The sequence below is a fragment of the Mustela lutreola genome, chromosome 1, assembly GCF_030435805.1.
Source record: "Mustela lutreola isolate mMusLut2 chromosome 1, mMusLut2.pri, whole genome shotgun sequence".
NCBI classification, from domain to species: Eukaryota; Metazoa; Chordata; class Mammalia; order Carnivora; family Mustelidae; genus Mustela; species Mustela lutreola.
In genome coordinates, this window is record NC_081290.1 from 155171374 (window position 1) to 155190024 (window position 18651).

Genomic DNA, 18651 nt, shown 5'->3' on the forward strand with positions numbered 1-18651 from the left:
AAAACAGAATCAGGGAAATAAATGATGCCATGAAACGTTCCAATGTCAGTATTATTGGAATCCCTGAAGGGGAGGAGAAAGAAAGAAGTCTAGAAGATATAGTTGAACAAGTTCTTCATGAAAATTTTCCCAATCTTGCAAATGGAACCAGCATTCAAGTACTAGAGGCCGACTGTCTCCACCCAAGATTATAGATTCAAGAAAAACATCAAGGCAGCTGATAGTCAAATTGAGGAATCATAATTGTAGATATAATCTCTTGAAGGCTGCTGGACAAAGAGGCTCATTACTTACAGAGGAAAGCCCATCAGAATAACGTCAGACTTGTCCACCTGGCAAGACAGAAAGGGCTGGAAAGATATATTAAGGGCACTAAATGAGAAGAACATGCAGCCAAGAATACTTTATCCAGCAAGACTGCCATTCAAAATGGATGGAGAGATAAAGAGTTTCCAAGACCGGAAAGGCTTAAAAGACTATGCAACCACCAAGCCAGCACTGCAGGAAATATTAAGGGGGGTTCTATAAAAAAGGAAAAATCCTAAAAATACCATTGAACAGAAATTTAGAGACAATCTACAGAAAGAAAGACTTCAAAGGTAACACGATGTCAATAAAAACATATCTATCAATAATCACTCTCAATATGAATGCCCTAAATGTGCCTCTAAAATGGCACAGGGTTGCAGATTGGATAAAACGACAGGACCCATCCATATGTTGTCTACAAGAGACCCATTTTGAACCTAAAGATACACCCAGACTGAAAGTGAAGGGTTGGAGAAGCATCTTTCATACCAATGGGCCTCAACAGAAGGCTGGGGTAGCGATTCTCATATCAGATAAATTAGATTTTAAACTAAAGACTGTAGTCAGAGATACAGAAGGACACTACATAATTCTTAAAGGGACTATCCACCAAGATGATCTAAGAATTGTAAATATCTATGCCCCCAATATGGGAGCAGCCAATTACATAAGAAAACTGCTAATCAAGATAAAGAGTCATATTGATATGAATATATTAATAGTAGGAGATCTTAACACACCTCTCTCAGAAATAGATCATCGAAGCAGGAAATCAATAAAGAAACAAGAGCATTGAATGACACATTGGACCAGACGGACCTCATAGATAATTACAGAACATTCCACTCTAAAACAACAGAATACTCATTCTTCTCAAGTGCACATGGAACCTTCTCAAGAATTGACCACATACTGGGTCACAGATCAGGACTCAACCAATACCAAAAGACTGAGATTATTCCCTGCACATTCTCAGATCAAAATGCTTTGAAACTGGAGCTCAATCACAAGGAAAATTTCAGAAGGAACTCAAACACCTGGAAGCTAAAAGCCACCTTACTTAAGAATGCTTGGATCAACCAGGAGATCAAAGAAGAACTGAAACAATTCATGGAAACCAATGAGAATGAAGACACTTTGGTCCAAAACCTATGGGATACAAAAAGGCAGTCCTAAGGTGAAAATACATAGCCATCCAAGCCTCCCTCAAAAAAACTAAAAAATATAGTACAAACAAGCTCTCTCTACACCTTCAGGAACTGGAGAATCAACAACAAATCAAACCAACTCCACACATAAGAAGGGAAATAATTAACATTAGAGCTGAGATGAATGAGGTAGAAACCGGAGATACAGTAGAACATATCAATGAAGCTAGAAGCTGGTTTTTTGAAAGAATCAATAAGATCGATAAACCATGGGCCACAATAATCCAAAAGAAAAGAGAGAAAGCCCAAATTCATAAAATTTTGAATAAAAAGGGAGAGATCACAACTAACATCAAGGAAGTAGAAGCAATCATCAGAAATTATTATCAACAGTTATATGCCAATAAGCAAAACAACCTAGATGAAATGGATGCATTCCTGGAAAACTATAACTCCCAAAATTGAACCAGGAAGAAATTGACAACCTGAATAGACTGATATCTAGTAACGAGATTGAAGCAGTGATCAAAAACTTTCCAAAAAACAAGAGCCCAGGACCTGATGGATTCCCTGGGGAATTCTACCAAATTTTCAAAGGAGAAATAACACCTATTTTGCTGAAGCTGTTTCAAAAAATTGAAGCAGAAGGAAAACTTCCAGACTCTTTCTATGAAGCCAGCATTACCCTGATCCCCAAACCAGGCAAAGACCCTACCAAAAAGGAGAATTTCAGAACAATATCACTGATGAATATGGATGATAAGATTCTCAACAAGCTCTTAGCAAACAGGATCCAACAGCACATTAAAAAGATTATCCACCATAACCAGGTGGGATTCATCCCTGGGCTACAAGGATGGTTCAACATTCACAAATTAATCAATGTGATAGAAAAAATCAATAAGAGAAGAGAGAAGAATCACATGGTCCTCTCAATTGATGCAGAAAAAACATTTGACAAAATCCAGCATCCGTTCCTGATTAAAACGCTTCAAAGTATAGGGATAGAGGGAACATTCCTGAACTTCATAAAATATATCTATGAAAGACCCACAGCAAATTTTATCCTCAATGGGAAAAAGCTTGCAGCCTTCCCGTTAAGATCAGGAACACAACAAGGATGTCCACTCTCACCACTCTTATTCAACATAGTATTAGAAGTCCTAGCAACAGCAATCAGACAACAAAGAGAAATAAAAGGTATCCAAATTGGCAATGAAGAAGTCAAATTCTCTCTCTTCGCAGATGACATGATTCTTTATATGGAAAACCCAAAAGACTCCACCCCCAAACTATTAGAACTCATACAGCAATTCAGCAACGTGGCAGGATACAAAGTCAATGTATAGAAATCAGTGACTTTCTTATACACTAACAGTGAAAATACAGAAAGGGAAATTAGAGAATCGATTCCATTTACTATAGCACCAAAAACCATAAGATACCTGGGAATAAACCTAACCAAAGAGGTAAAGGATCTGTACTCGAGGAACTACAGAATACTCATGAAAGAAATTGAAGAAGACACAAAAAGATTGAAGACTATTTCATGCTCTTGGATCGGAAGAATAAACATTGTTAAAATGTCTATACTGCCTAGAGCAATCTATACATTTTTTTTAAAGATTTTATTTATTCATTTGACAGACAGAGATCACAAGTAGGCAGAGAGGCAGGCAGAGAGGGAGGAATGGAAGCAGGCTCCCCACTGAGCAGAGAGCCCGATGTGGGGCTCGATCCCAGGACCCTGGGATCATGACCTGAGCTGAAGGCAGAGGCCCTAACCCACTGAGCCACCTGGGTGCCCCAGAGCAATCTATACTTTTAATGCCATTCCAATCAAAATTTCACCGGTATTTTTCAAAGAGCTGAAGCAAGTAATTCAGAAATTTGTATGGAACCAGAAGAGACCCTGAATTGCTAAGGAAATGTTGAAAAACAAAAATAAAACTGGAGGCATCATGTTACCTGATTTCAAGCTTTACTACAAAGCTATGGTCCCCAAAACAGCATGGTACTGGCATAAAAACAGACACATAGACCAGTGGAACAGTGTAGAGAGCCCAGATATGGACCCTCAACTCTATGGTCAAATAATATTTGACAAAACAGGAAAAAATATGCAGTAGAAAAAAGACAGTCTCTTCCATAAATGGTGCTGGGAAAACTGGGCAGCTATATGTAGAAGAATGAAACTCGACCATTCTCTTACACCATACACAAAGATAAACTCAAAATGGATAAAAGACCTCAACATGAGACAGGAATCCATCATAATCCTAGAGGAGAACATAGGCAGTAAACTCTTCGATATCAGCCACAGCAACTTCTTTCAAGATATGTCTCCAAAGTCAAAGGAAACAAAAGCGAAAATAAACTTTTGGGACTTCATCAAAATCAAAAGTTTCTGCACAGCAAAGGAAACCGTCAAGAAAACAAAGAGGCAACCCATGGAATGGGAGAAGATATTTGCAAATGACAAAAGGCTGATATCCAGGATCTATAAAGAACTCCTCAAACTCAACACACACAAAACAGATAATCATATCAAAAAGTGGGCAGAAGATATGAACAGACACTTCTCCAATGAAGACATTCAAATGGCTAAAAGACACATGAAAAAATGTTCATCATCCCTAGCTATCAGGGAGATTCAAATCAAAACCACATTGAGATATCACCTTACACAAGTTAGAATGGCCAAAATTAGCAAGGCAGGAAACAACATGTGTTGGAGGAGATGTGGAGAAAGGGGAACCCTCTTACTCTGTTGGTGGGAATGTAGGTTGATGCAGCCACTTCGGAGAACAGTGTGGGGATTCCTCAAGAAATTAAAAATAGAGCTTCCCTATAACCCTGCAATTGCACTCCTGGGTATTTACCCCAAAGATACAGATGTAGTGAAAAGAAGGGCCATCTGTACCCCAATGTTTATAGCAGCAATGTCCACGGTCGCCAAACTGTGGAAAGAACCAAGATGCCCTTCAATGTACGAATGGATAAGGAAGATGTGGTCCATATACACTATGGAGTATTATGCCTCCATCAGAAAGGACGAATACCCAACTTTTGTAGCAACATGGACAGGACTGGAAGAGATTATGCTGAGTGAAATAAGCAAAGAGAGTCAATTATCATATGGTTTCACTTATTGTGGAGCATAAAAAATAGCATGGAGGACAAGGGGAGTTAGAGAGGAGAAGGGAGTTGAGGGAAATTGGAAGGGGAAGTGAACCATGGGAGACTATGGACTCTGAAAAACAATCTGAGGGGTTTGAAGTGGCGGGGGGTGGGAGGTTGGTGAAACTAGGTGGTGGGTATCAGAGAGGGCACGGATTGTATGGAGCACTGGGTGTGGTGCAAAAACAAGGAATACTGTTTTTGTTTTTTTTTTTTAAAGATTTTATTTATTTATTTGACAGAGAGAGATCACACGTAGGCAGAGAGGCAGGCAGAGAGAGAGGAGGAAGCAGGCTCCCTGCTGAGCAGAGAGCCCGATGCAGGGCTCGATCCCAAGACCCTGAGATCATGACCTGAGCTGAAGGCAGCGGCTTAACCCACTGAGCCACCCAGGCGCCCAAAACAAGGAATACTGTTATGCTGAAAATAAAATTAAAAAAAGAAGTAATTAAAAAATAATTAAAATCCATGCACTGGGTGACATATGTAAGTGATCAATCATTAAATCCTATAACTGTTAACTGAAATTTCAATTAAAAATTAAAAAAAATAAGCAAACAAATAAATACATACATACTGTGGGCAAAATAGTGTGACTAATAATAATAATGATAATAAAGTAAATCCATGCTCATTTAGCCTTTTTTTCTTTTTAAAGATTTTATTTATTTATTTAACAGAGAGAGTGATCACAAGTAGGCAGAGAGGCAGGCAGAAAGAGGGCAGGAAGCAGGCCCCTGCTGAGCAGAGAGCCCGATGAAGGGCTTGATCCCGGGACCCTGAGATCATAACCTGAGCCAAAGGCAGAGGCTTAACCCGCTGAACCACCAGGCACCCCTAGAAGGAGCTTTTCATTAATTAATAGCACCAATGTTTTGAAATAAAAGAGGAGGTTGACAGGTCAACTTGTCAAATTATAAAATGTAATTTCTCTAGTGATGTGTATATCATTTAAATTTTGTTGAGCTACAGTCAATGATTAGCTATTATCCCAACAATTAGTAAATCTTATTTACTCTAAATTCACTAATATTAATAAGTCATTCTTTCTACCACTAGTCAGCAACAATTTTCAAGCAACTGAGTAACACAGTTACATAATGGAAACTTAGAACATGAGAAAGAAAAGGAAGATATAGTATTTAGAATGATTATGATCAAAGTCTATAAATACTAAGAAAAAATTTATATGGAGATTTGATAACAATTTCCCTATTTGACATATGGAGATGCTTACTTCAAAACACAACTGCCTGACCAATATTTTGACCTGAACTTTTTCATTAGTAGTTATACTAACCAAATAAGAAGAACTGAGCTGTGAATTTTCATTTTTCTTTCTTTTTTTTTTTTTTTAAATCCAACTTGATCATGGTGGATGATCTTTTTTTTCAAAGATTTTTATTTATTTGACAGAGATCACAAATATACAGAAAGGCAGGCAGAGAGAGGGGGGAAGCAGGCTCTCCACCAAGCAGAGAGCTCGATAAGGGGCTCAATCCCAGGACCCTGGGATCGTGACCTGAGCTGAAGGCAGAGGCTTTAACCCACTGAGCACCCCAGGCACCCTTCATTTTCCTTTTGACACATTGATTCAATTCCTCTAGAGGTGGTGCATGTATTTCCTTGAGTGATGTAACTTTGGTATGTGACTTAACAACCTCTTTAATGGATTTTATTTACTTTTACTGTGTTAATCTTATGACTCTTATTTCACTGGGCTAGTATTCTGTACTTAACTATACTACCTAGTATTCAAAGGAACATACGAACACTGATTTCTTAGGACAAATTGTCATATTCATATTATAGTAAAATCCACATTCTTCAGATCATTTAGAATTAGTTTAACACATGATTATTAAAAATCATAAAGTTTATCAATTGGTATACATAATAAAATGATAGCTAAGAAATTATAGCATCTAAGTTAGATCTCTGGATTGTGTATTATATCAGAAAAAGCAGTAAATATTAAAAGTTAAGCATATAACCAAGAAATTAGAAAATAAAGCACTGAACATACATGAACATAGAAAAGGACATGAATTTAGGTGGTGTAGGAGTGTTGACCATACTGACTCTGCCTTTGGCCCTCCATCTTGTTCTTGTTTCTCCTCTCTTGGGGCTACATGTTCCAGGCCTCTTGGAGATTAATATACATGTAACTTAGAAAATACCTGCCAAGGCTGTGATCAGGAAAAGGCTTGCTCTAGTCCTCCATACATTTGTTAAAGATAACACAGTTTCTTTTCTTTTCTTTTCTTTTTTTTTTTTTTTTTAAAGATTTTATTTATTTATTTGACAGAGAGAGAGATCACAAGTAGGCAGAGAGGCAAGTGGAAGCAGGCTCCCTGCCGAGCAAAGAGCCAGATGCAGGACTCGATCCCAGGACTCTGCCATCATGACCTGAGCCGAAGGCAGAGGCTTTAACCCACTGAGCCACCCAGGAACCTAGAAATAACACCGTTTCTTGCCTTCCTGACTCACAGGTGGTGCCCCAAGAACTCAAGGTCAGCTATCTGTTAGGTGCATGTGAACACTTTGATCTCATTACAATGCCTTCTGCATGTCCCATTGTTCTATAATATCTATGGACTAAGGTCTAGACATTGCAGAGAATAGCTGTGCTCCTCTGTACTGCTGCACACCTGCTCCCCTCTGTCAGCCAGTTATCCTCTGCATAAATTGTGTGGACTCACCTGTATTGTATTGAGGTGCCTTCTCAGTAGGGAGGACAGTCTCCCCTCCCCTCCCTTCTAACAGGTACTGTTAAGAATTAAGGGCTTTTATAGTATGAAAATCTTTGGAGATATTAAGAAAAAATGAAAGAGATGAAGAACTATAGGACAAAAAATGAAGATAAGACAACAGATTCAAGGGAGAATAATACAATGTTGAACATAGTATGGAAACTTAACAATAGTAAGTTTTAAATGCTGGGTGGACTTTTTTTTTTTTTTGAAAATGTGACATACACAGAAGTCAATTTTAAACTCTGAACAATCTATAGTAAAGGAATTGGATTATTGGTGTAAAATCTATCCACACCAAAACCAGAAACTCCAGTAGGGCTTACAGCCCTTTTTAGAATTGTTTTATCCTGCCTGAAATTTCAGTTCACCTATTCCAGATTACTTCCTCAGCTCTCTGATGTCCTTAAAACATGGGTTAAAATAAAATTAGGATTTGGGCACCTGGGTGGCTCAGTTGGTTAAGCGGCTGTCTTAGGCTCCGGTCAGGATCCCGGAGTTCCAGAATTGAGTCCCGCATTGGGCTCCCAGCTCCATGGGGAGTCTGCTTCTCCCTCTGACCTCCTCATCTCTCATGCTCTCTCTCACTGTCTCTCTCTCTCAAATAAATAAATAAAAATCTTTTAAAAGAAAAAAATATAAAATTAGGATTTTCTAGGTGTTTTGTTTTTGTTTTGTTTTTCCTTTGGAGAGGACACATGGTCTGTTAAGACTTAGATATCCTACATGGAATTGTAAATATCTTCTTTATCTTATTTTACAAGTGAAGTTACCAAGGGTTGAGTGGCAAGTACCATTTTCCTTTCTTTTGAGATTTTGAAGTAATTCTACCAGAGTATAAAATATGTCCCCAAGATGGTAAAGGCAGTGGTATGGAAAATTCAAAAACTTTTGATATATGACTCCTTCCTGTGTTTTCTGTTATTCTAAAGTCAGTACTCTATCAGTCAGAATTCAGGCACAACAAGCAATGCCCTCTCTGAGAAGCCATGTTTTCTTAAAAGGAAGTGAAGCTATTGAGCCAAAGACTGGAGATCAAGGGAAGAAGTGTGCTTATTATAATCTATACCTTTGGAGTAGGTCTCATGGATCTAGGACTCTGCCCTCTGAGGAGAGGGTTGGCCAAAGTGGTGGTGAACCTCTGAGATTTGGTGAAGGGCTCAGAGGCCTGGGATCTAGAGCTCCAAGGGCAAGACTCTTTATAGCTGTGCCAATATCTCTGAGGCTGACAGTACTGTTGGTTCTGGGAATTACCAAAAAAAAAAAAAATGTGTGTGTATATATATTATAACTATATGTATATGTATACATATAGTATATCATATCATTCTGTCCTTATCTGTACTACATTTATATCTGTATATGGTAATGTAAAGATTGTAAGGCGCTTCCTCTGCCAAGGTGAGAGTCAGTGAGGCAGCTCTGATATGAACAACACTCAAAACATTTCCCATGTGCAGTTTCCCTCTAGCGTTCACTACTCATGGTAGCTAAAAATGGAGGACTCACAAAGGAGAAATGTGATTTGTAGTTTCCTATTCCCTGTGTATGAAAGCAGATTACAAAGGGGAAGTTTGTTTGGAATTGTCAGGCAGCAAGCTAAACACACATACACACACACACACACACACACACACACACACCCCTCTGAGGGCACTGTCATTGATCAGGAAATGCAGAATCATTCCGTAAAAATTGCTGAAATTGCCTAAAATAATGGAAAAGAGAGCTGTGCTGAGAATTAGTATATTTTGCTTATTGTTCAATGGCTAGTGTGTAATGATCCCAAGTGATAAAAAAAAATCTCAGGGATTTTCTGTCAGTGATCTGTGGTACAAGCTGTAACCTTTTTCCTGCCAGAGGACTAAAATTTATCAAATGGGCAAATTCATTTGGGTTGAGTTTCCTTTTGGAAATCATAACTTTTTAGTTTCCATTCTCAGGTACAGGTGGATCACTCACATCTTGATTAGTTACAGGTGTCTCATTCTGCTGTGCATTGGGATCATGTGGAACATTCTGCTCTTCTTTCTTATCCTTGTTCTTCCTTCTCATAAAAAATAAAATTAACAAACAACATAATAAAGCCAAAAAGGGCATCAACCAAAATAATAACTGGTAAGTCTTCTGCTGCTGCTGCTTCTGTGACACTCCAGTCTTATTTCTTATTGGGGGTGGACCACTGTCAACACTGCCTCCTGTGCCTCTTACCTGGCAGTCAGGGGGGTTCCACTCATCGCCACAATGGCAGTGATGTCTATTGTTGCAGATCCCATTCCCATTGCAGGTCTCGGGCGAACAGCTGGTTTTCAAATATGCCAAAGGGATACACTTCCTTTGGATGCAGATACGGTCTTTACCACACTCTGTACCATCTTTCACTTCACCAAGATCAGGCAAGGGCATCCCATGATGGAAGTCTATACCCCAACATACATTATCATTGAGGTGAAGCCAATGCAGAGTAGAATGGTCTCTCAGAGTGGGGATTTTTGCCACGTCCTTACACTGCACCCTCCCACACAGGGTATCTGAGGTGTTACATTTTGTAAATCGATGGCCCTTGAGGCCACAGTTACCAAAACGATCTCCTTGAATATTCACTGTACTGTAGCAAATCTGACTCGCACTCCTGGCACTTGGGCCAAAAATTTTGCTACACAGTTCATCACGGATATTGCATCTCTTTTCATAGCAGTAGCCACCCCCTGGGCATTCGACTCCATCTTGCACATACACATCTTCTGGGCATTGATAAGATGTCCCATTGCACCACTCAGGAAGATCACATTGATTTGCCTGTTCTCTACATAAAGCACCCGATGGCATGAATTTGCAGTCTTTGCAACAAAGCCCAAAAGCACAAGTAGCCCCAGGACTCAGAATACAGTCTAACTGACAGCATGGATCTTTTGTACACAAATTTAAGGAGCCACAGTCACACTCTTCTTCTTCTTCAACCACGCCATTCCCACAGCGTGTAAACTTGAAGCTTCTCTCTGGAGTGGGTGGGTGGAAGATACATCTAGATCCTGCAGAAGTGTGCCAATATTGAGCATAACTGCAGTTGCTGAATTTGGTTGACCATGGCTGTGCTGCATACATTATGCACCCATTGTCTGCACATTTACATGTTTCCTCATCATGCCCCATACCCAGAGAATGACCAAGCTCATGTGACACAACAAATGCAAAAAAAAACAAATCATCACTTGTGAAGGTATCCACTGCACAATTAGTATTGTAGTTACATATTGATCTGACATAAGATATGCCAAATGTACCATATCCTCTTTTTACAAAAACATGCGCAGCATCGTGGGGCACACGGATGTTAAAGCCTTTTTCCTTCCAGGCGCAAAATAAATTCATGAGTACATCCATGTTCTTTATTTCCACAGGGTTTCCTTTAGTCCAGACCTCTATTCCAACTAAACTCACATCAGTATTTAGGGGTTGATAGAAGGTATTTACATGGTTCATAGTGGTAATCACTTCCAGTTCCACAGCTGTGACATTATATTCACGATAAGCGTATCGATGGTAGTCTACCACCACTGCCATTTCAACAAATCTCTTGTGTGTCCACAGACCTCCATATCCACTTTGCAAAGTGGAATTATTGCTTTCTTGAAACTTCATTTGTTGTACTATTTTTTCATCTGTCAACCCACACCTCATGAGTGGGAATTGTTTCTCCTCATCATATATCTTAAATACCAGATGTTCAAATGTGGAAGAAAGGCTTTTGGGCAAAATCTCATAAACAATGTGATTTATCTGTAATATTCCTTGAAAGTTCCCAAAACAGGTACTCAGAGAAACCAGTGAATCCGGATCCCCCTCCACGTAACCATGGTAATAGCAATCTTTCCGGACAAATGGCTGGTCTTCAAAAAGAGCACCCTGGTCTGTGTATGTGAACACTGGGAAGTTTTTGGACAGCAAAAGCTTCTTGATCTTTATATGGAAAACATGTCTCTGGCCTCCAAGATGCAGACAGTAAGAGATCCAGCCTGGAGGCTTCTTGACAGCGCCAGTGCCTGTCATCCTCAAAGGAATCACCACTTCTGGGGGACCATGGCGATAGGAGTATCCAATATGGGACCATCCATAAAGGAGCAGAAACACCCTCAGCCAAAGAATGGGGACAGTGATCCTCACATGTACCAGGACCTCACCCACAGGCATTCTGGAGCCACCATATTCAGCCATTGGTGAGAACAAACCAGAGCAGGTCAGGAAACATTACTCTCTGCCTCCTCCCTCTGAGCTGGATATATGCTGATAAATAAAGTGTTGATATTTAAGATCTGTCTTCTAGCCGTCACACCATCAGAACAGCAACACTAAAAGAAAAAAGATAGAAGGGCAGAGACAGGGGTGGGAGATAAAAGCAAGTCAAGGTGGAGGGTAAAGAGAAGGCTATGAGTTAAAATGGGTTAGTGTTTGGATCATGGCTCAGTATACTGCATTGAGTTTTCTCTTAATGGTAAGGCAGAGTGGGACTGTGTAACAAAATATTGGTGATCGGCCATAGGTTGACTCTAGATGAAGGACACATATTGATTCTTATATTGTTCTGTAAATATAGGAATGTGTGCCAACATTTTCACAGTAAATACTTCAAACAAAACTGTATTAATGGTAGCATGAACACCTATCACGTTTTAATGTAGCAGTCTCAATTTATACGTATGGGCTGGATGTGAATATCACTATATAGGTCTTCCTTTCACTTTCAAATGATAAATTATTTAGTCACATACATTACTCAGGCAAGATATAAAGATTACTCACATATATTATTATTTTTTCTCATTGTCTGTAATATACGCTTCCATGTGCCAAATTATTAATTATCCTGTCTCTTTCCTGCATTCCTCTTTTCATCTAAGCCTGTGAAACTGCAAGGACCAAAGCATCAGTTGTTTTCACAAATATTGGCATCAAAACCTGAATTTATAAGATTGCAAGATAACTTCTTCCTGGGTTTGATGGTAAAATGTATTTATTTCATAAATAAAATTACATATACACATTTTATATGAATAATAGAAGCAAGATAATGGTGCAACACATTCAGAAAATATAAATGAACATATATGTTGTGAGACTAATGGTCTGGAAATATTAATGGTCTTAAGTTTGGACAGAGTGCTTGGGCCAAAGCTACACATTAGAAATTTGTAAAATTTCAATATTTTATATATACATTGTTTATTTTTATTGTCTAGTGAGAATATCACAGACTTTATGAGATCATTAAAGTAATGTGAATGCTTGAGGTAATGAAACCAAGAACTCTTTCTCTGGTTGAAAAACCAGAAAAGTGAAGTCAGCTATTTATCTATTTGTCTATTTGTACTTATCTAATGTAAACTGATCAAATCACCTCCCATAGTAGGTAACATAAAAGTAAAAGAGGCATGATTAAGGACCTATGATCTCATACTCCTTATACCTGACATCTTTTCTGCAGAATCATTGTGTTACCTATGGAAACTTCCTTTCATGAAAAACAAAGATCCCTCTACTCTCACTTTCTAAGGGAAAGTTCCTTATTCCTACTTCATTTTACTAAACATACCAGTCAACAATTCAAAGCCAGACAGAGAGAGAAATATTTTCATTCTCAGTATTCCTGTATGGCATACAGAACAGATGACTGGTCTCAATTTCCACTGATTGCCAAAGTCACTTCCAAACCACTAGACTGGTAGCCATCTCATTAGATCACTATTTAGCTTGCATTATTATTATTACTCATACACCAACACCCATGTCAATACTACATAAACCTCAAGAAATTAGGTGTCTGATTTTTTTTTTTTTAAGATTTTATTTATTTGACAGAGATCACAAGTAGGCAGAGAGGCAGGCAGAGAGTGAAAGAGGAGGACGCAGGCTCCCTGCTGGGCAGAGAGCCCGATGTGGGGCTCGATCCCAAGACCCTGAGATCATGACCGGAGCCAAAGGCAGAGGCTTTAACCCACCGAGCCACCCAGGCACCCCAGGTGTCTGATTTATTAATGTGATTTTACTCACATTTTGGAATTGGTGAGCATGTGGACAACCCATGTAACTCCTTGTTTATTTTAGTTTTATGACTCATTTTCAACATTTAGCCATTGGTCTATGGCTAAGCATTATATTTTGGTATCACCTGTATCTAATATCAAACTCTAACTGTAATCCTAACCATAACCCTACTCCTAACCCTTATCATCCTCCATTGTTCTGACTCTTAGATATTAAACCATTAACCACAACTCTTATTCTTATTCAAAACTTAATTCCTTTCTTAATAACCATTTTCACTAATAATGTCATAAAGTGCCATAATAGTACAGAGACTTCCAAGTAGATGGTCATATATCATCTTTTACAATTCATTTTTTTCCTTTCCCAAGTATTAACTCTATCTACCTCCACTCTCACTCCCATTTATAGTCTATCAATTTTTCCCAAACTATGAGTTAAAACCCATTAAAAATACAATTTTGTTCATTTAACCAACTAAAATAGATGAGAATAAGACATAATCCAGGTCACAGATCCTCTTGAAGATTAAAAAATTGGCAAAGAATCATGTGATGTGTATGTTTGCGTGTGAGCATTTACGTATGCACAAATAGTAGTGCTTCTCTCCTTTATAGCTAAATTCTTGAAAGACTTACCTACAGTAGAATAAATGGTTCCCACTATCTTTTTTTAATATAGCCCTATCATAGAGGTAGTACAAACTACCTCTTCATGTACAAAGACTTTGATCTGAAACTTTTTATAAAAAAGAGAAATAACAATCCCCTCCCTTTCTTCTATCATTCGATTGTGTTCTAGATTGAGCTGCTTAGCAACAAGACTTTCTCAATTCTAAAGACCATGGCAACTGGATAAAAGTTCTCCTATTCTGGCTCCATCAACTCCATCAAGTTTCATCTCTTAATTACTCTTTAATATGAATAAATAGGACTGTATTTTTTTATCCCTATCTTATGTGCTCCCTGCACACAGTAGAAGCACTTTATCTTCAGAACTTTTGCTCATACCATTGTCCTGGCCCCATACTATTTTCTCAACATTGAAACATATTACGGAATACTTGAATTACCTCAGGTTCCAGAAAGACGTTTGAACCTATTTAAATCATTTTACAAGTATACAAACATCAGTAGCCATTTGTAGCTTTATTAGATTAATGAATAACTCAGAGATATTTTATATCTACAAATAAAGTGTTTCATCTATTAGGGAGTATTGTTAGAAAGAGAAGGCAAAATAATATTTGAAAAAAGAGAAAGATGAATTAAATATAGTGTGGGTGGTGATGTCAGCAACATGGTGGCATAGATACTGCTCATTTATCCCCCCTCTCCTTTTTTTAAACAATGAATTAGACATCCATACATTAAAAAAGAGGACCTTAGCACCTGGGAGGAATCCAAGAGAACCTTTGCTCATCTGTGCATCAGAATATAAACAAACAAGACCTCAGTAAGAATGGATCCAAGGGAGTAAACCTGTCTCTCCTCCACCTGCTTTGGTCAAGGAAAAAACCTGGAATGTGCTGTCTGGACAGAAACACACAGGTGAGATAAAATTTATAAAAGTCCAGCCTGTCATAGTGGAAATTTCAGCATTGCCATTTGAGCAGAATAAAAATGAGTTTGGAAGCAGTGGACAGAGAGGAACTCTACTAAAGCCGTCCCCCTCCCCAGATGACACTGCATAGGACTAAACTCTCTTGTCAGTGGCTACAGAGATGTTTCTCATAGAGATAGTAGAAAGAGGTGACTTCCCCAAGGAGAAGTTGGAAAGTAGTGGGTGATTGTTGGGTTAATCTACTTGTGGGGGTCAAAACTGGAGAAAACTGTTTCTTTTCAGCAGGCCTGATTTGTGAGAATGTACCTCCATGACAAGCAGGCAAAGAAAGGAAAGAAAGCAGACAATAATTTCAAAGATCCTGAAAAGAATACAGTGTCTACATGGATTCAGGACTCAGCAGGAAATCTTCCCACAAGCTTCTGGCAGTACCCTGCTGGAGAATATCTCTGTCAGCCTGCAGGCACCCTAATTAGAAGAATAAGATTAAAGGTGTTGTTTGGTAAACTTTAGTTAACTGTTTGCCTTTCTTTTTATAACAGACTATATATTTCATCTTTGTACAAGTTTTACTTAGCCATAAAAGAGGTATTATTTACAGATATTTGCTTATTATTTGAATATGTTGAAATCCTAACCACCAAGGATATTGGTATGAATAGGTGAGGCTTGGGAGGTAAATTGGTCATAAGGATAAGCAATCATGAATAGGGTTAATGTTCTAGTAAAGAAGAGCTCATAGCTAGCCCCTTCTGTCATGTGAGGATACAAGAAGGGCCCTCGCTCAACCATGTTGGCAATCTGGTCCCTGACTACCAGCCTCCAGAACTATGATTGAATAGATAGATAGATAAATAGACAGATACTTGTAAGCCATCTAATCTGTGGTATTCTGTTATAACAATTTGAATGGACAAAATTAGTTTATGGATTTTGTGTTGACTGGTGAGAAGAGTTGAGAACTATTTTTAGTCAGTGAAAATATATGTTTGTTGGGTCTTTATTTGAAAAAATTTTTTTCATTTATTTGGATGTTAGTCACAAAAATTATAATCACATATCATAGTTTAGGAACTCTGGGCCGAGGTAAAATTCTCAAACAAAGGAGTAAATCAAAGTTAACATGTTTGGTTCTTATTAAATAGGAGCAACTGGTGGGGAATGTATGCCCTCTTTGGATACGAAATCTCTTCTGTTGGATGTACTGCAATGGGCAAATACCCTAATTTTTTGCAAATTCCAGACAGGATCAAAATATACTGAAGAAAAATATGTACCAAGCCCAAAATTTAGATCTCTTTTCAAGAATTCCATATATCAAGCATTATGGAGATTTTGAAGTATTAGTTGCCTTTGAGTTAGAATTTATTTAATGTCTTGGATAGTTTTGAGTTTAAAACACTACTGGGTCCATTCTTACCTTCCTAGAACTGTGTGAAATGAAGTAGAGCTTCAAGTGTTTATTTAATGAGAGTTTTATATGCTCCCTTAAGTGCGTTGACTACAAAATGAGATTTCTTTTTAATCCCCAGGGAGTATTTAAGATACTCTTTTACTGGAAAAACATAGTGTTATTTTCTGGGATGTGAAATAAAATGTAAACCTTAACTTTTTTGAAAAATTAAAAAGAAATTTAAATTTTATTTATTTGAGAGAAAGAGCAGAAGCAGGAGGAAGGGCAGAGGGAGAGAGAGAAGCATACTCCCTTCTGTGTGTGGAGCCTATTGTCGGGGATGGATCCCAAACCCCTGAGAACACAACCAGAGCTGGAGTCAGATGCTTCGACCAGAGCTGGAGTCAGATGCTTAACTGACTGAACCACCCAGACACACCTAAACTTTAAGTCTTTTAAATGGAAAATTTGAATTCTATTAGAGTAACAAGATAAAAATTAAATTTTTTTTAAGATTTACATATTTATTTTAGAGAGAGAGAGAGAGAGAGAGGAAGAAAGAGGAACTAGTGGGGAGGGGCAGAGGGAGAGGGAGAGAGAATTCTGAGAAGACTCCCTGTTGAACCGGGAGCCTGACGTAGGGCTCAACCCCAGGACCCAGAGAGGATGAACTGAGCTAAAATCAAAAGTTGAATGCTCAACCATCTGAGCCACCCAGGCACCCCAAAGTGTTTTAAATCACTGAAGCAACTGATTAAAAATTCAGCTGTTATTGTGGAAATAACTAGAGATTCCTAGGCTTGTTCTGATTTCATCTTGCTGATAAAAGTTGTACACCTTACATTATTGAATATTCATATACTTTGGGGTAAAATTTTACCCACATTATGCTTATACGTGTTTGAGCTAGTTTAATCTGTCAGTTGTGTGTTTTACTTTGTTACACAGAGATTGGACAATGTTGATTATATGAGAGACACTGAGATAGTTGACATTTTAAATTGTGAGGTCAGTTTGATGTCTTTTTAAAAATAAATGCTTTTTATTAAGAAATCATAGTGAACCACTCTCCTTATAACAATAATTGTCCTTAAGTTAATAAGGGATTTTTAGGTTTTTGTTTTTAAATCAAAATATTTTTGATATACAATATACATAGTGATTCATAATTGCATACATTACAAATGCTTACCCTAGTTGGTATAGTTATGATCTGTCACCACACAAAGTTACTACAATAGAGTTGACTATAGTCAGTATACTGTTCTTTTTATCCCCATGACTTGTTTATTTCATAATTGAGTTTATATTTTCTTGTCACCTTCCTGATTTTTCCCATCATCCATCCCTCTTTTTTCTAGCAAACACCTGTTTTCTATATTTATGAGTATGTCTCTGTATTGTGCTTATTTTTAAATTTTTCTTGTTTTTAGATTTTATGTATAAGTGAAATAATTTGGTATTTATCATTCTCTGTCTGACATTTCACAGAGCATACCATCTAGGTCCATCTATGTTGTCAAGATACAATACATTTTTATATCTAAGTAATATTCCATTTATATATATGCCATACCTGCTTTACCCACTCATCTATTGATAAACATTTAAGATGCTTTCACATTTTGGCTATTGTAAATAATACTCCAATAAACATATGATGCATATATCTTTTCAAATTAGTGTTTTTATTTTCTTTGCATAAATACTCAGTAATAGAATTTCTGGATGGTATGGCATTACTATTTAATTTTTGAGGTATCCTGTACTGTTTTTCCATAGTGACTGCACCAATCTACATTCCTACCAACAGTGCACCAGGGTTTTCTTTCTTTGCATTCCTGCCAACACATTATTTTTGTTTTTTTGAAACTGGTCAGTCTGACTGGTGTGAGGTAATAGTTCATTGTAGTTATGATCCTCGTTTTTCTGATGATTGGTGCTTTTGAACATCTTTTCATGTGTCCATTGGACATCTATATATTTCCTTTGGAAAACTATGCAGATTCTCTGCTCGTTTTTTAATTAGATTATTTGGTGTTGAGTTATATATACATTCTTTATATATTTTAGATATTAACCCCTTTTCAAATATATTGTTTGCAAATATCTTTAGTATGTTTTATTTTTGTTTTGTTTATAGTGTTGTTTGCGAGCAAAACTTTTTAGTTTAATATAGTCTCATTGGTTTTGTTTCCCTTGTTTGAAAAAACACTTCCAGAAATATATTGCTGATACCAGTGTCCAGGAGTTTACTGGTTAT

At 37.7% G+C, this 18651-nt stretch overlaps 1 protein-coding gene across 1 annotated transcript; it reads right to left on the reverse strand.

Annotated features, from left to right (window-relative positions):
• Positions 1 to 9131: 9131 nt before the first annotated feature.
• LOC131820042 (disintegrin and metalloproteinase domain-containing protein 20-like) lies at positions 9132 to 14189 on the reverse strand. The gene is made up of 2 exons (XM_059155527.1): positions 14071 to 14189; positions 9132 to 11739 (listed from the first exon to the last, which is right to left on the reverse strand). Exon 2 carries the CDS (start codon positions 11603 to 11605, stop codon positions 9317 to 9319), a length of 2289 nt encoding a protein of 762 aa, XP_059011510.1. The 5' UTR covers positions 11606 to 11739; positions 14071 to 14189; the 3' UTR covers positions 9132 to 9316.
• Between the last annotated feature and the right edge of the window lie 4462 nt (positions 14190 to 18651).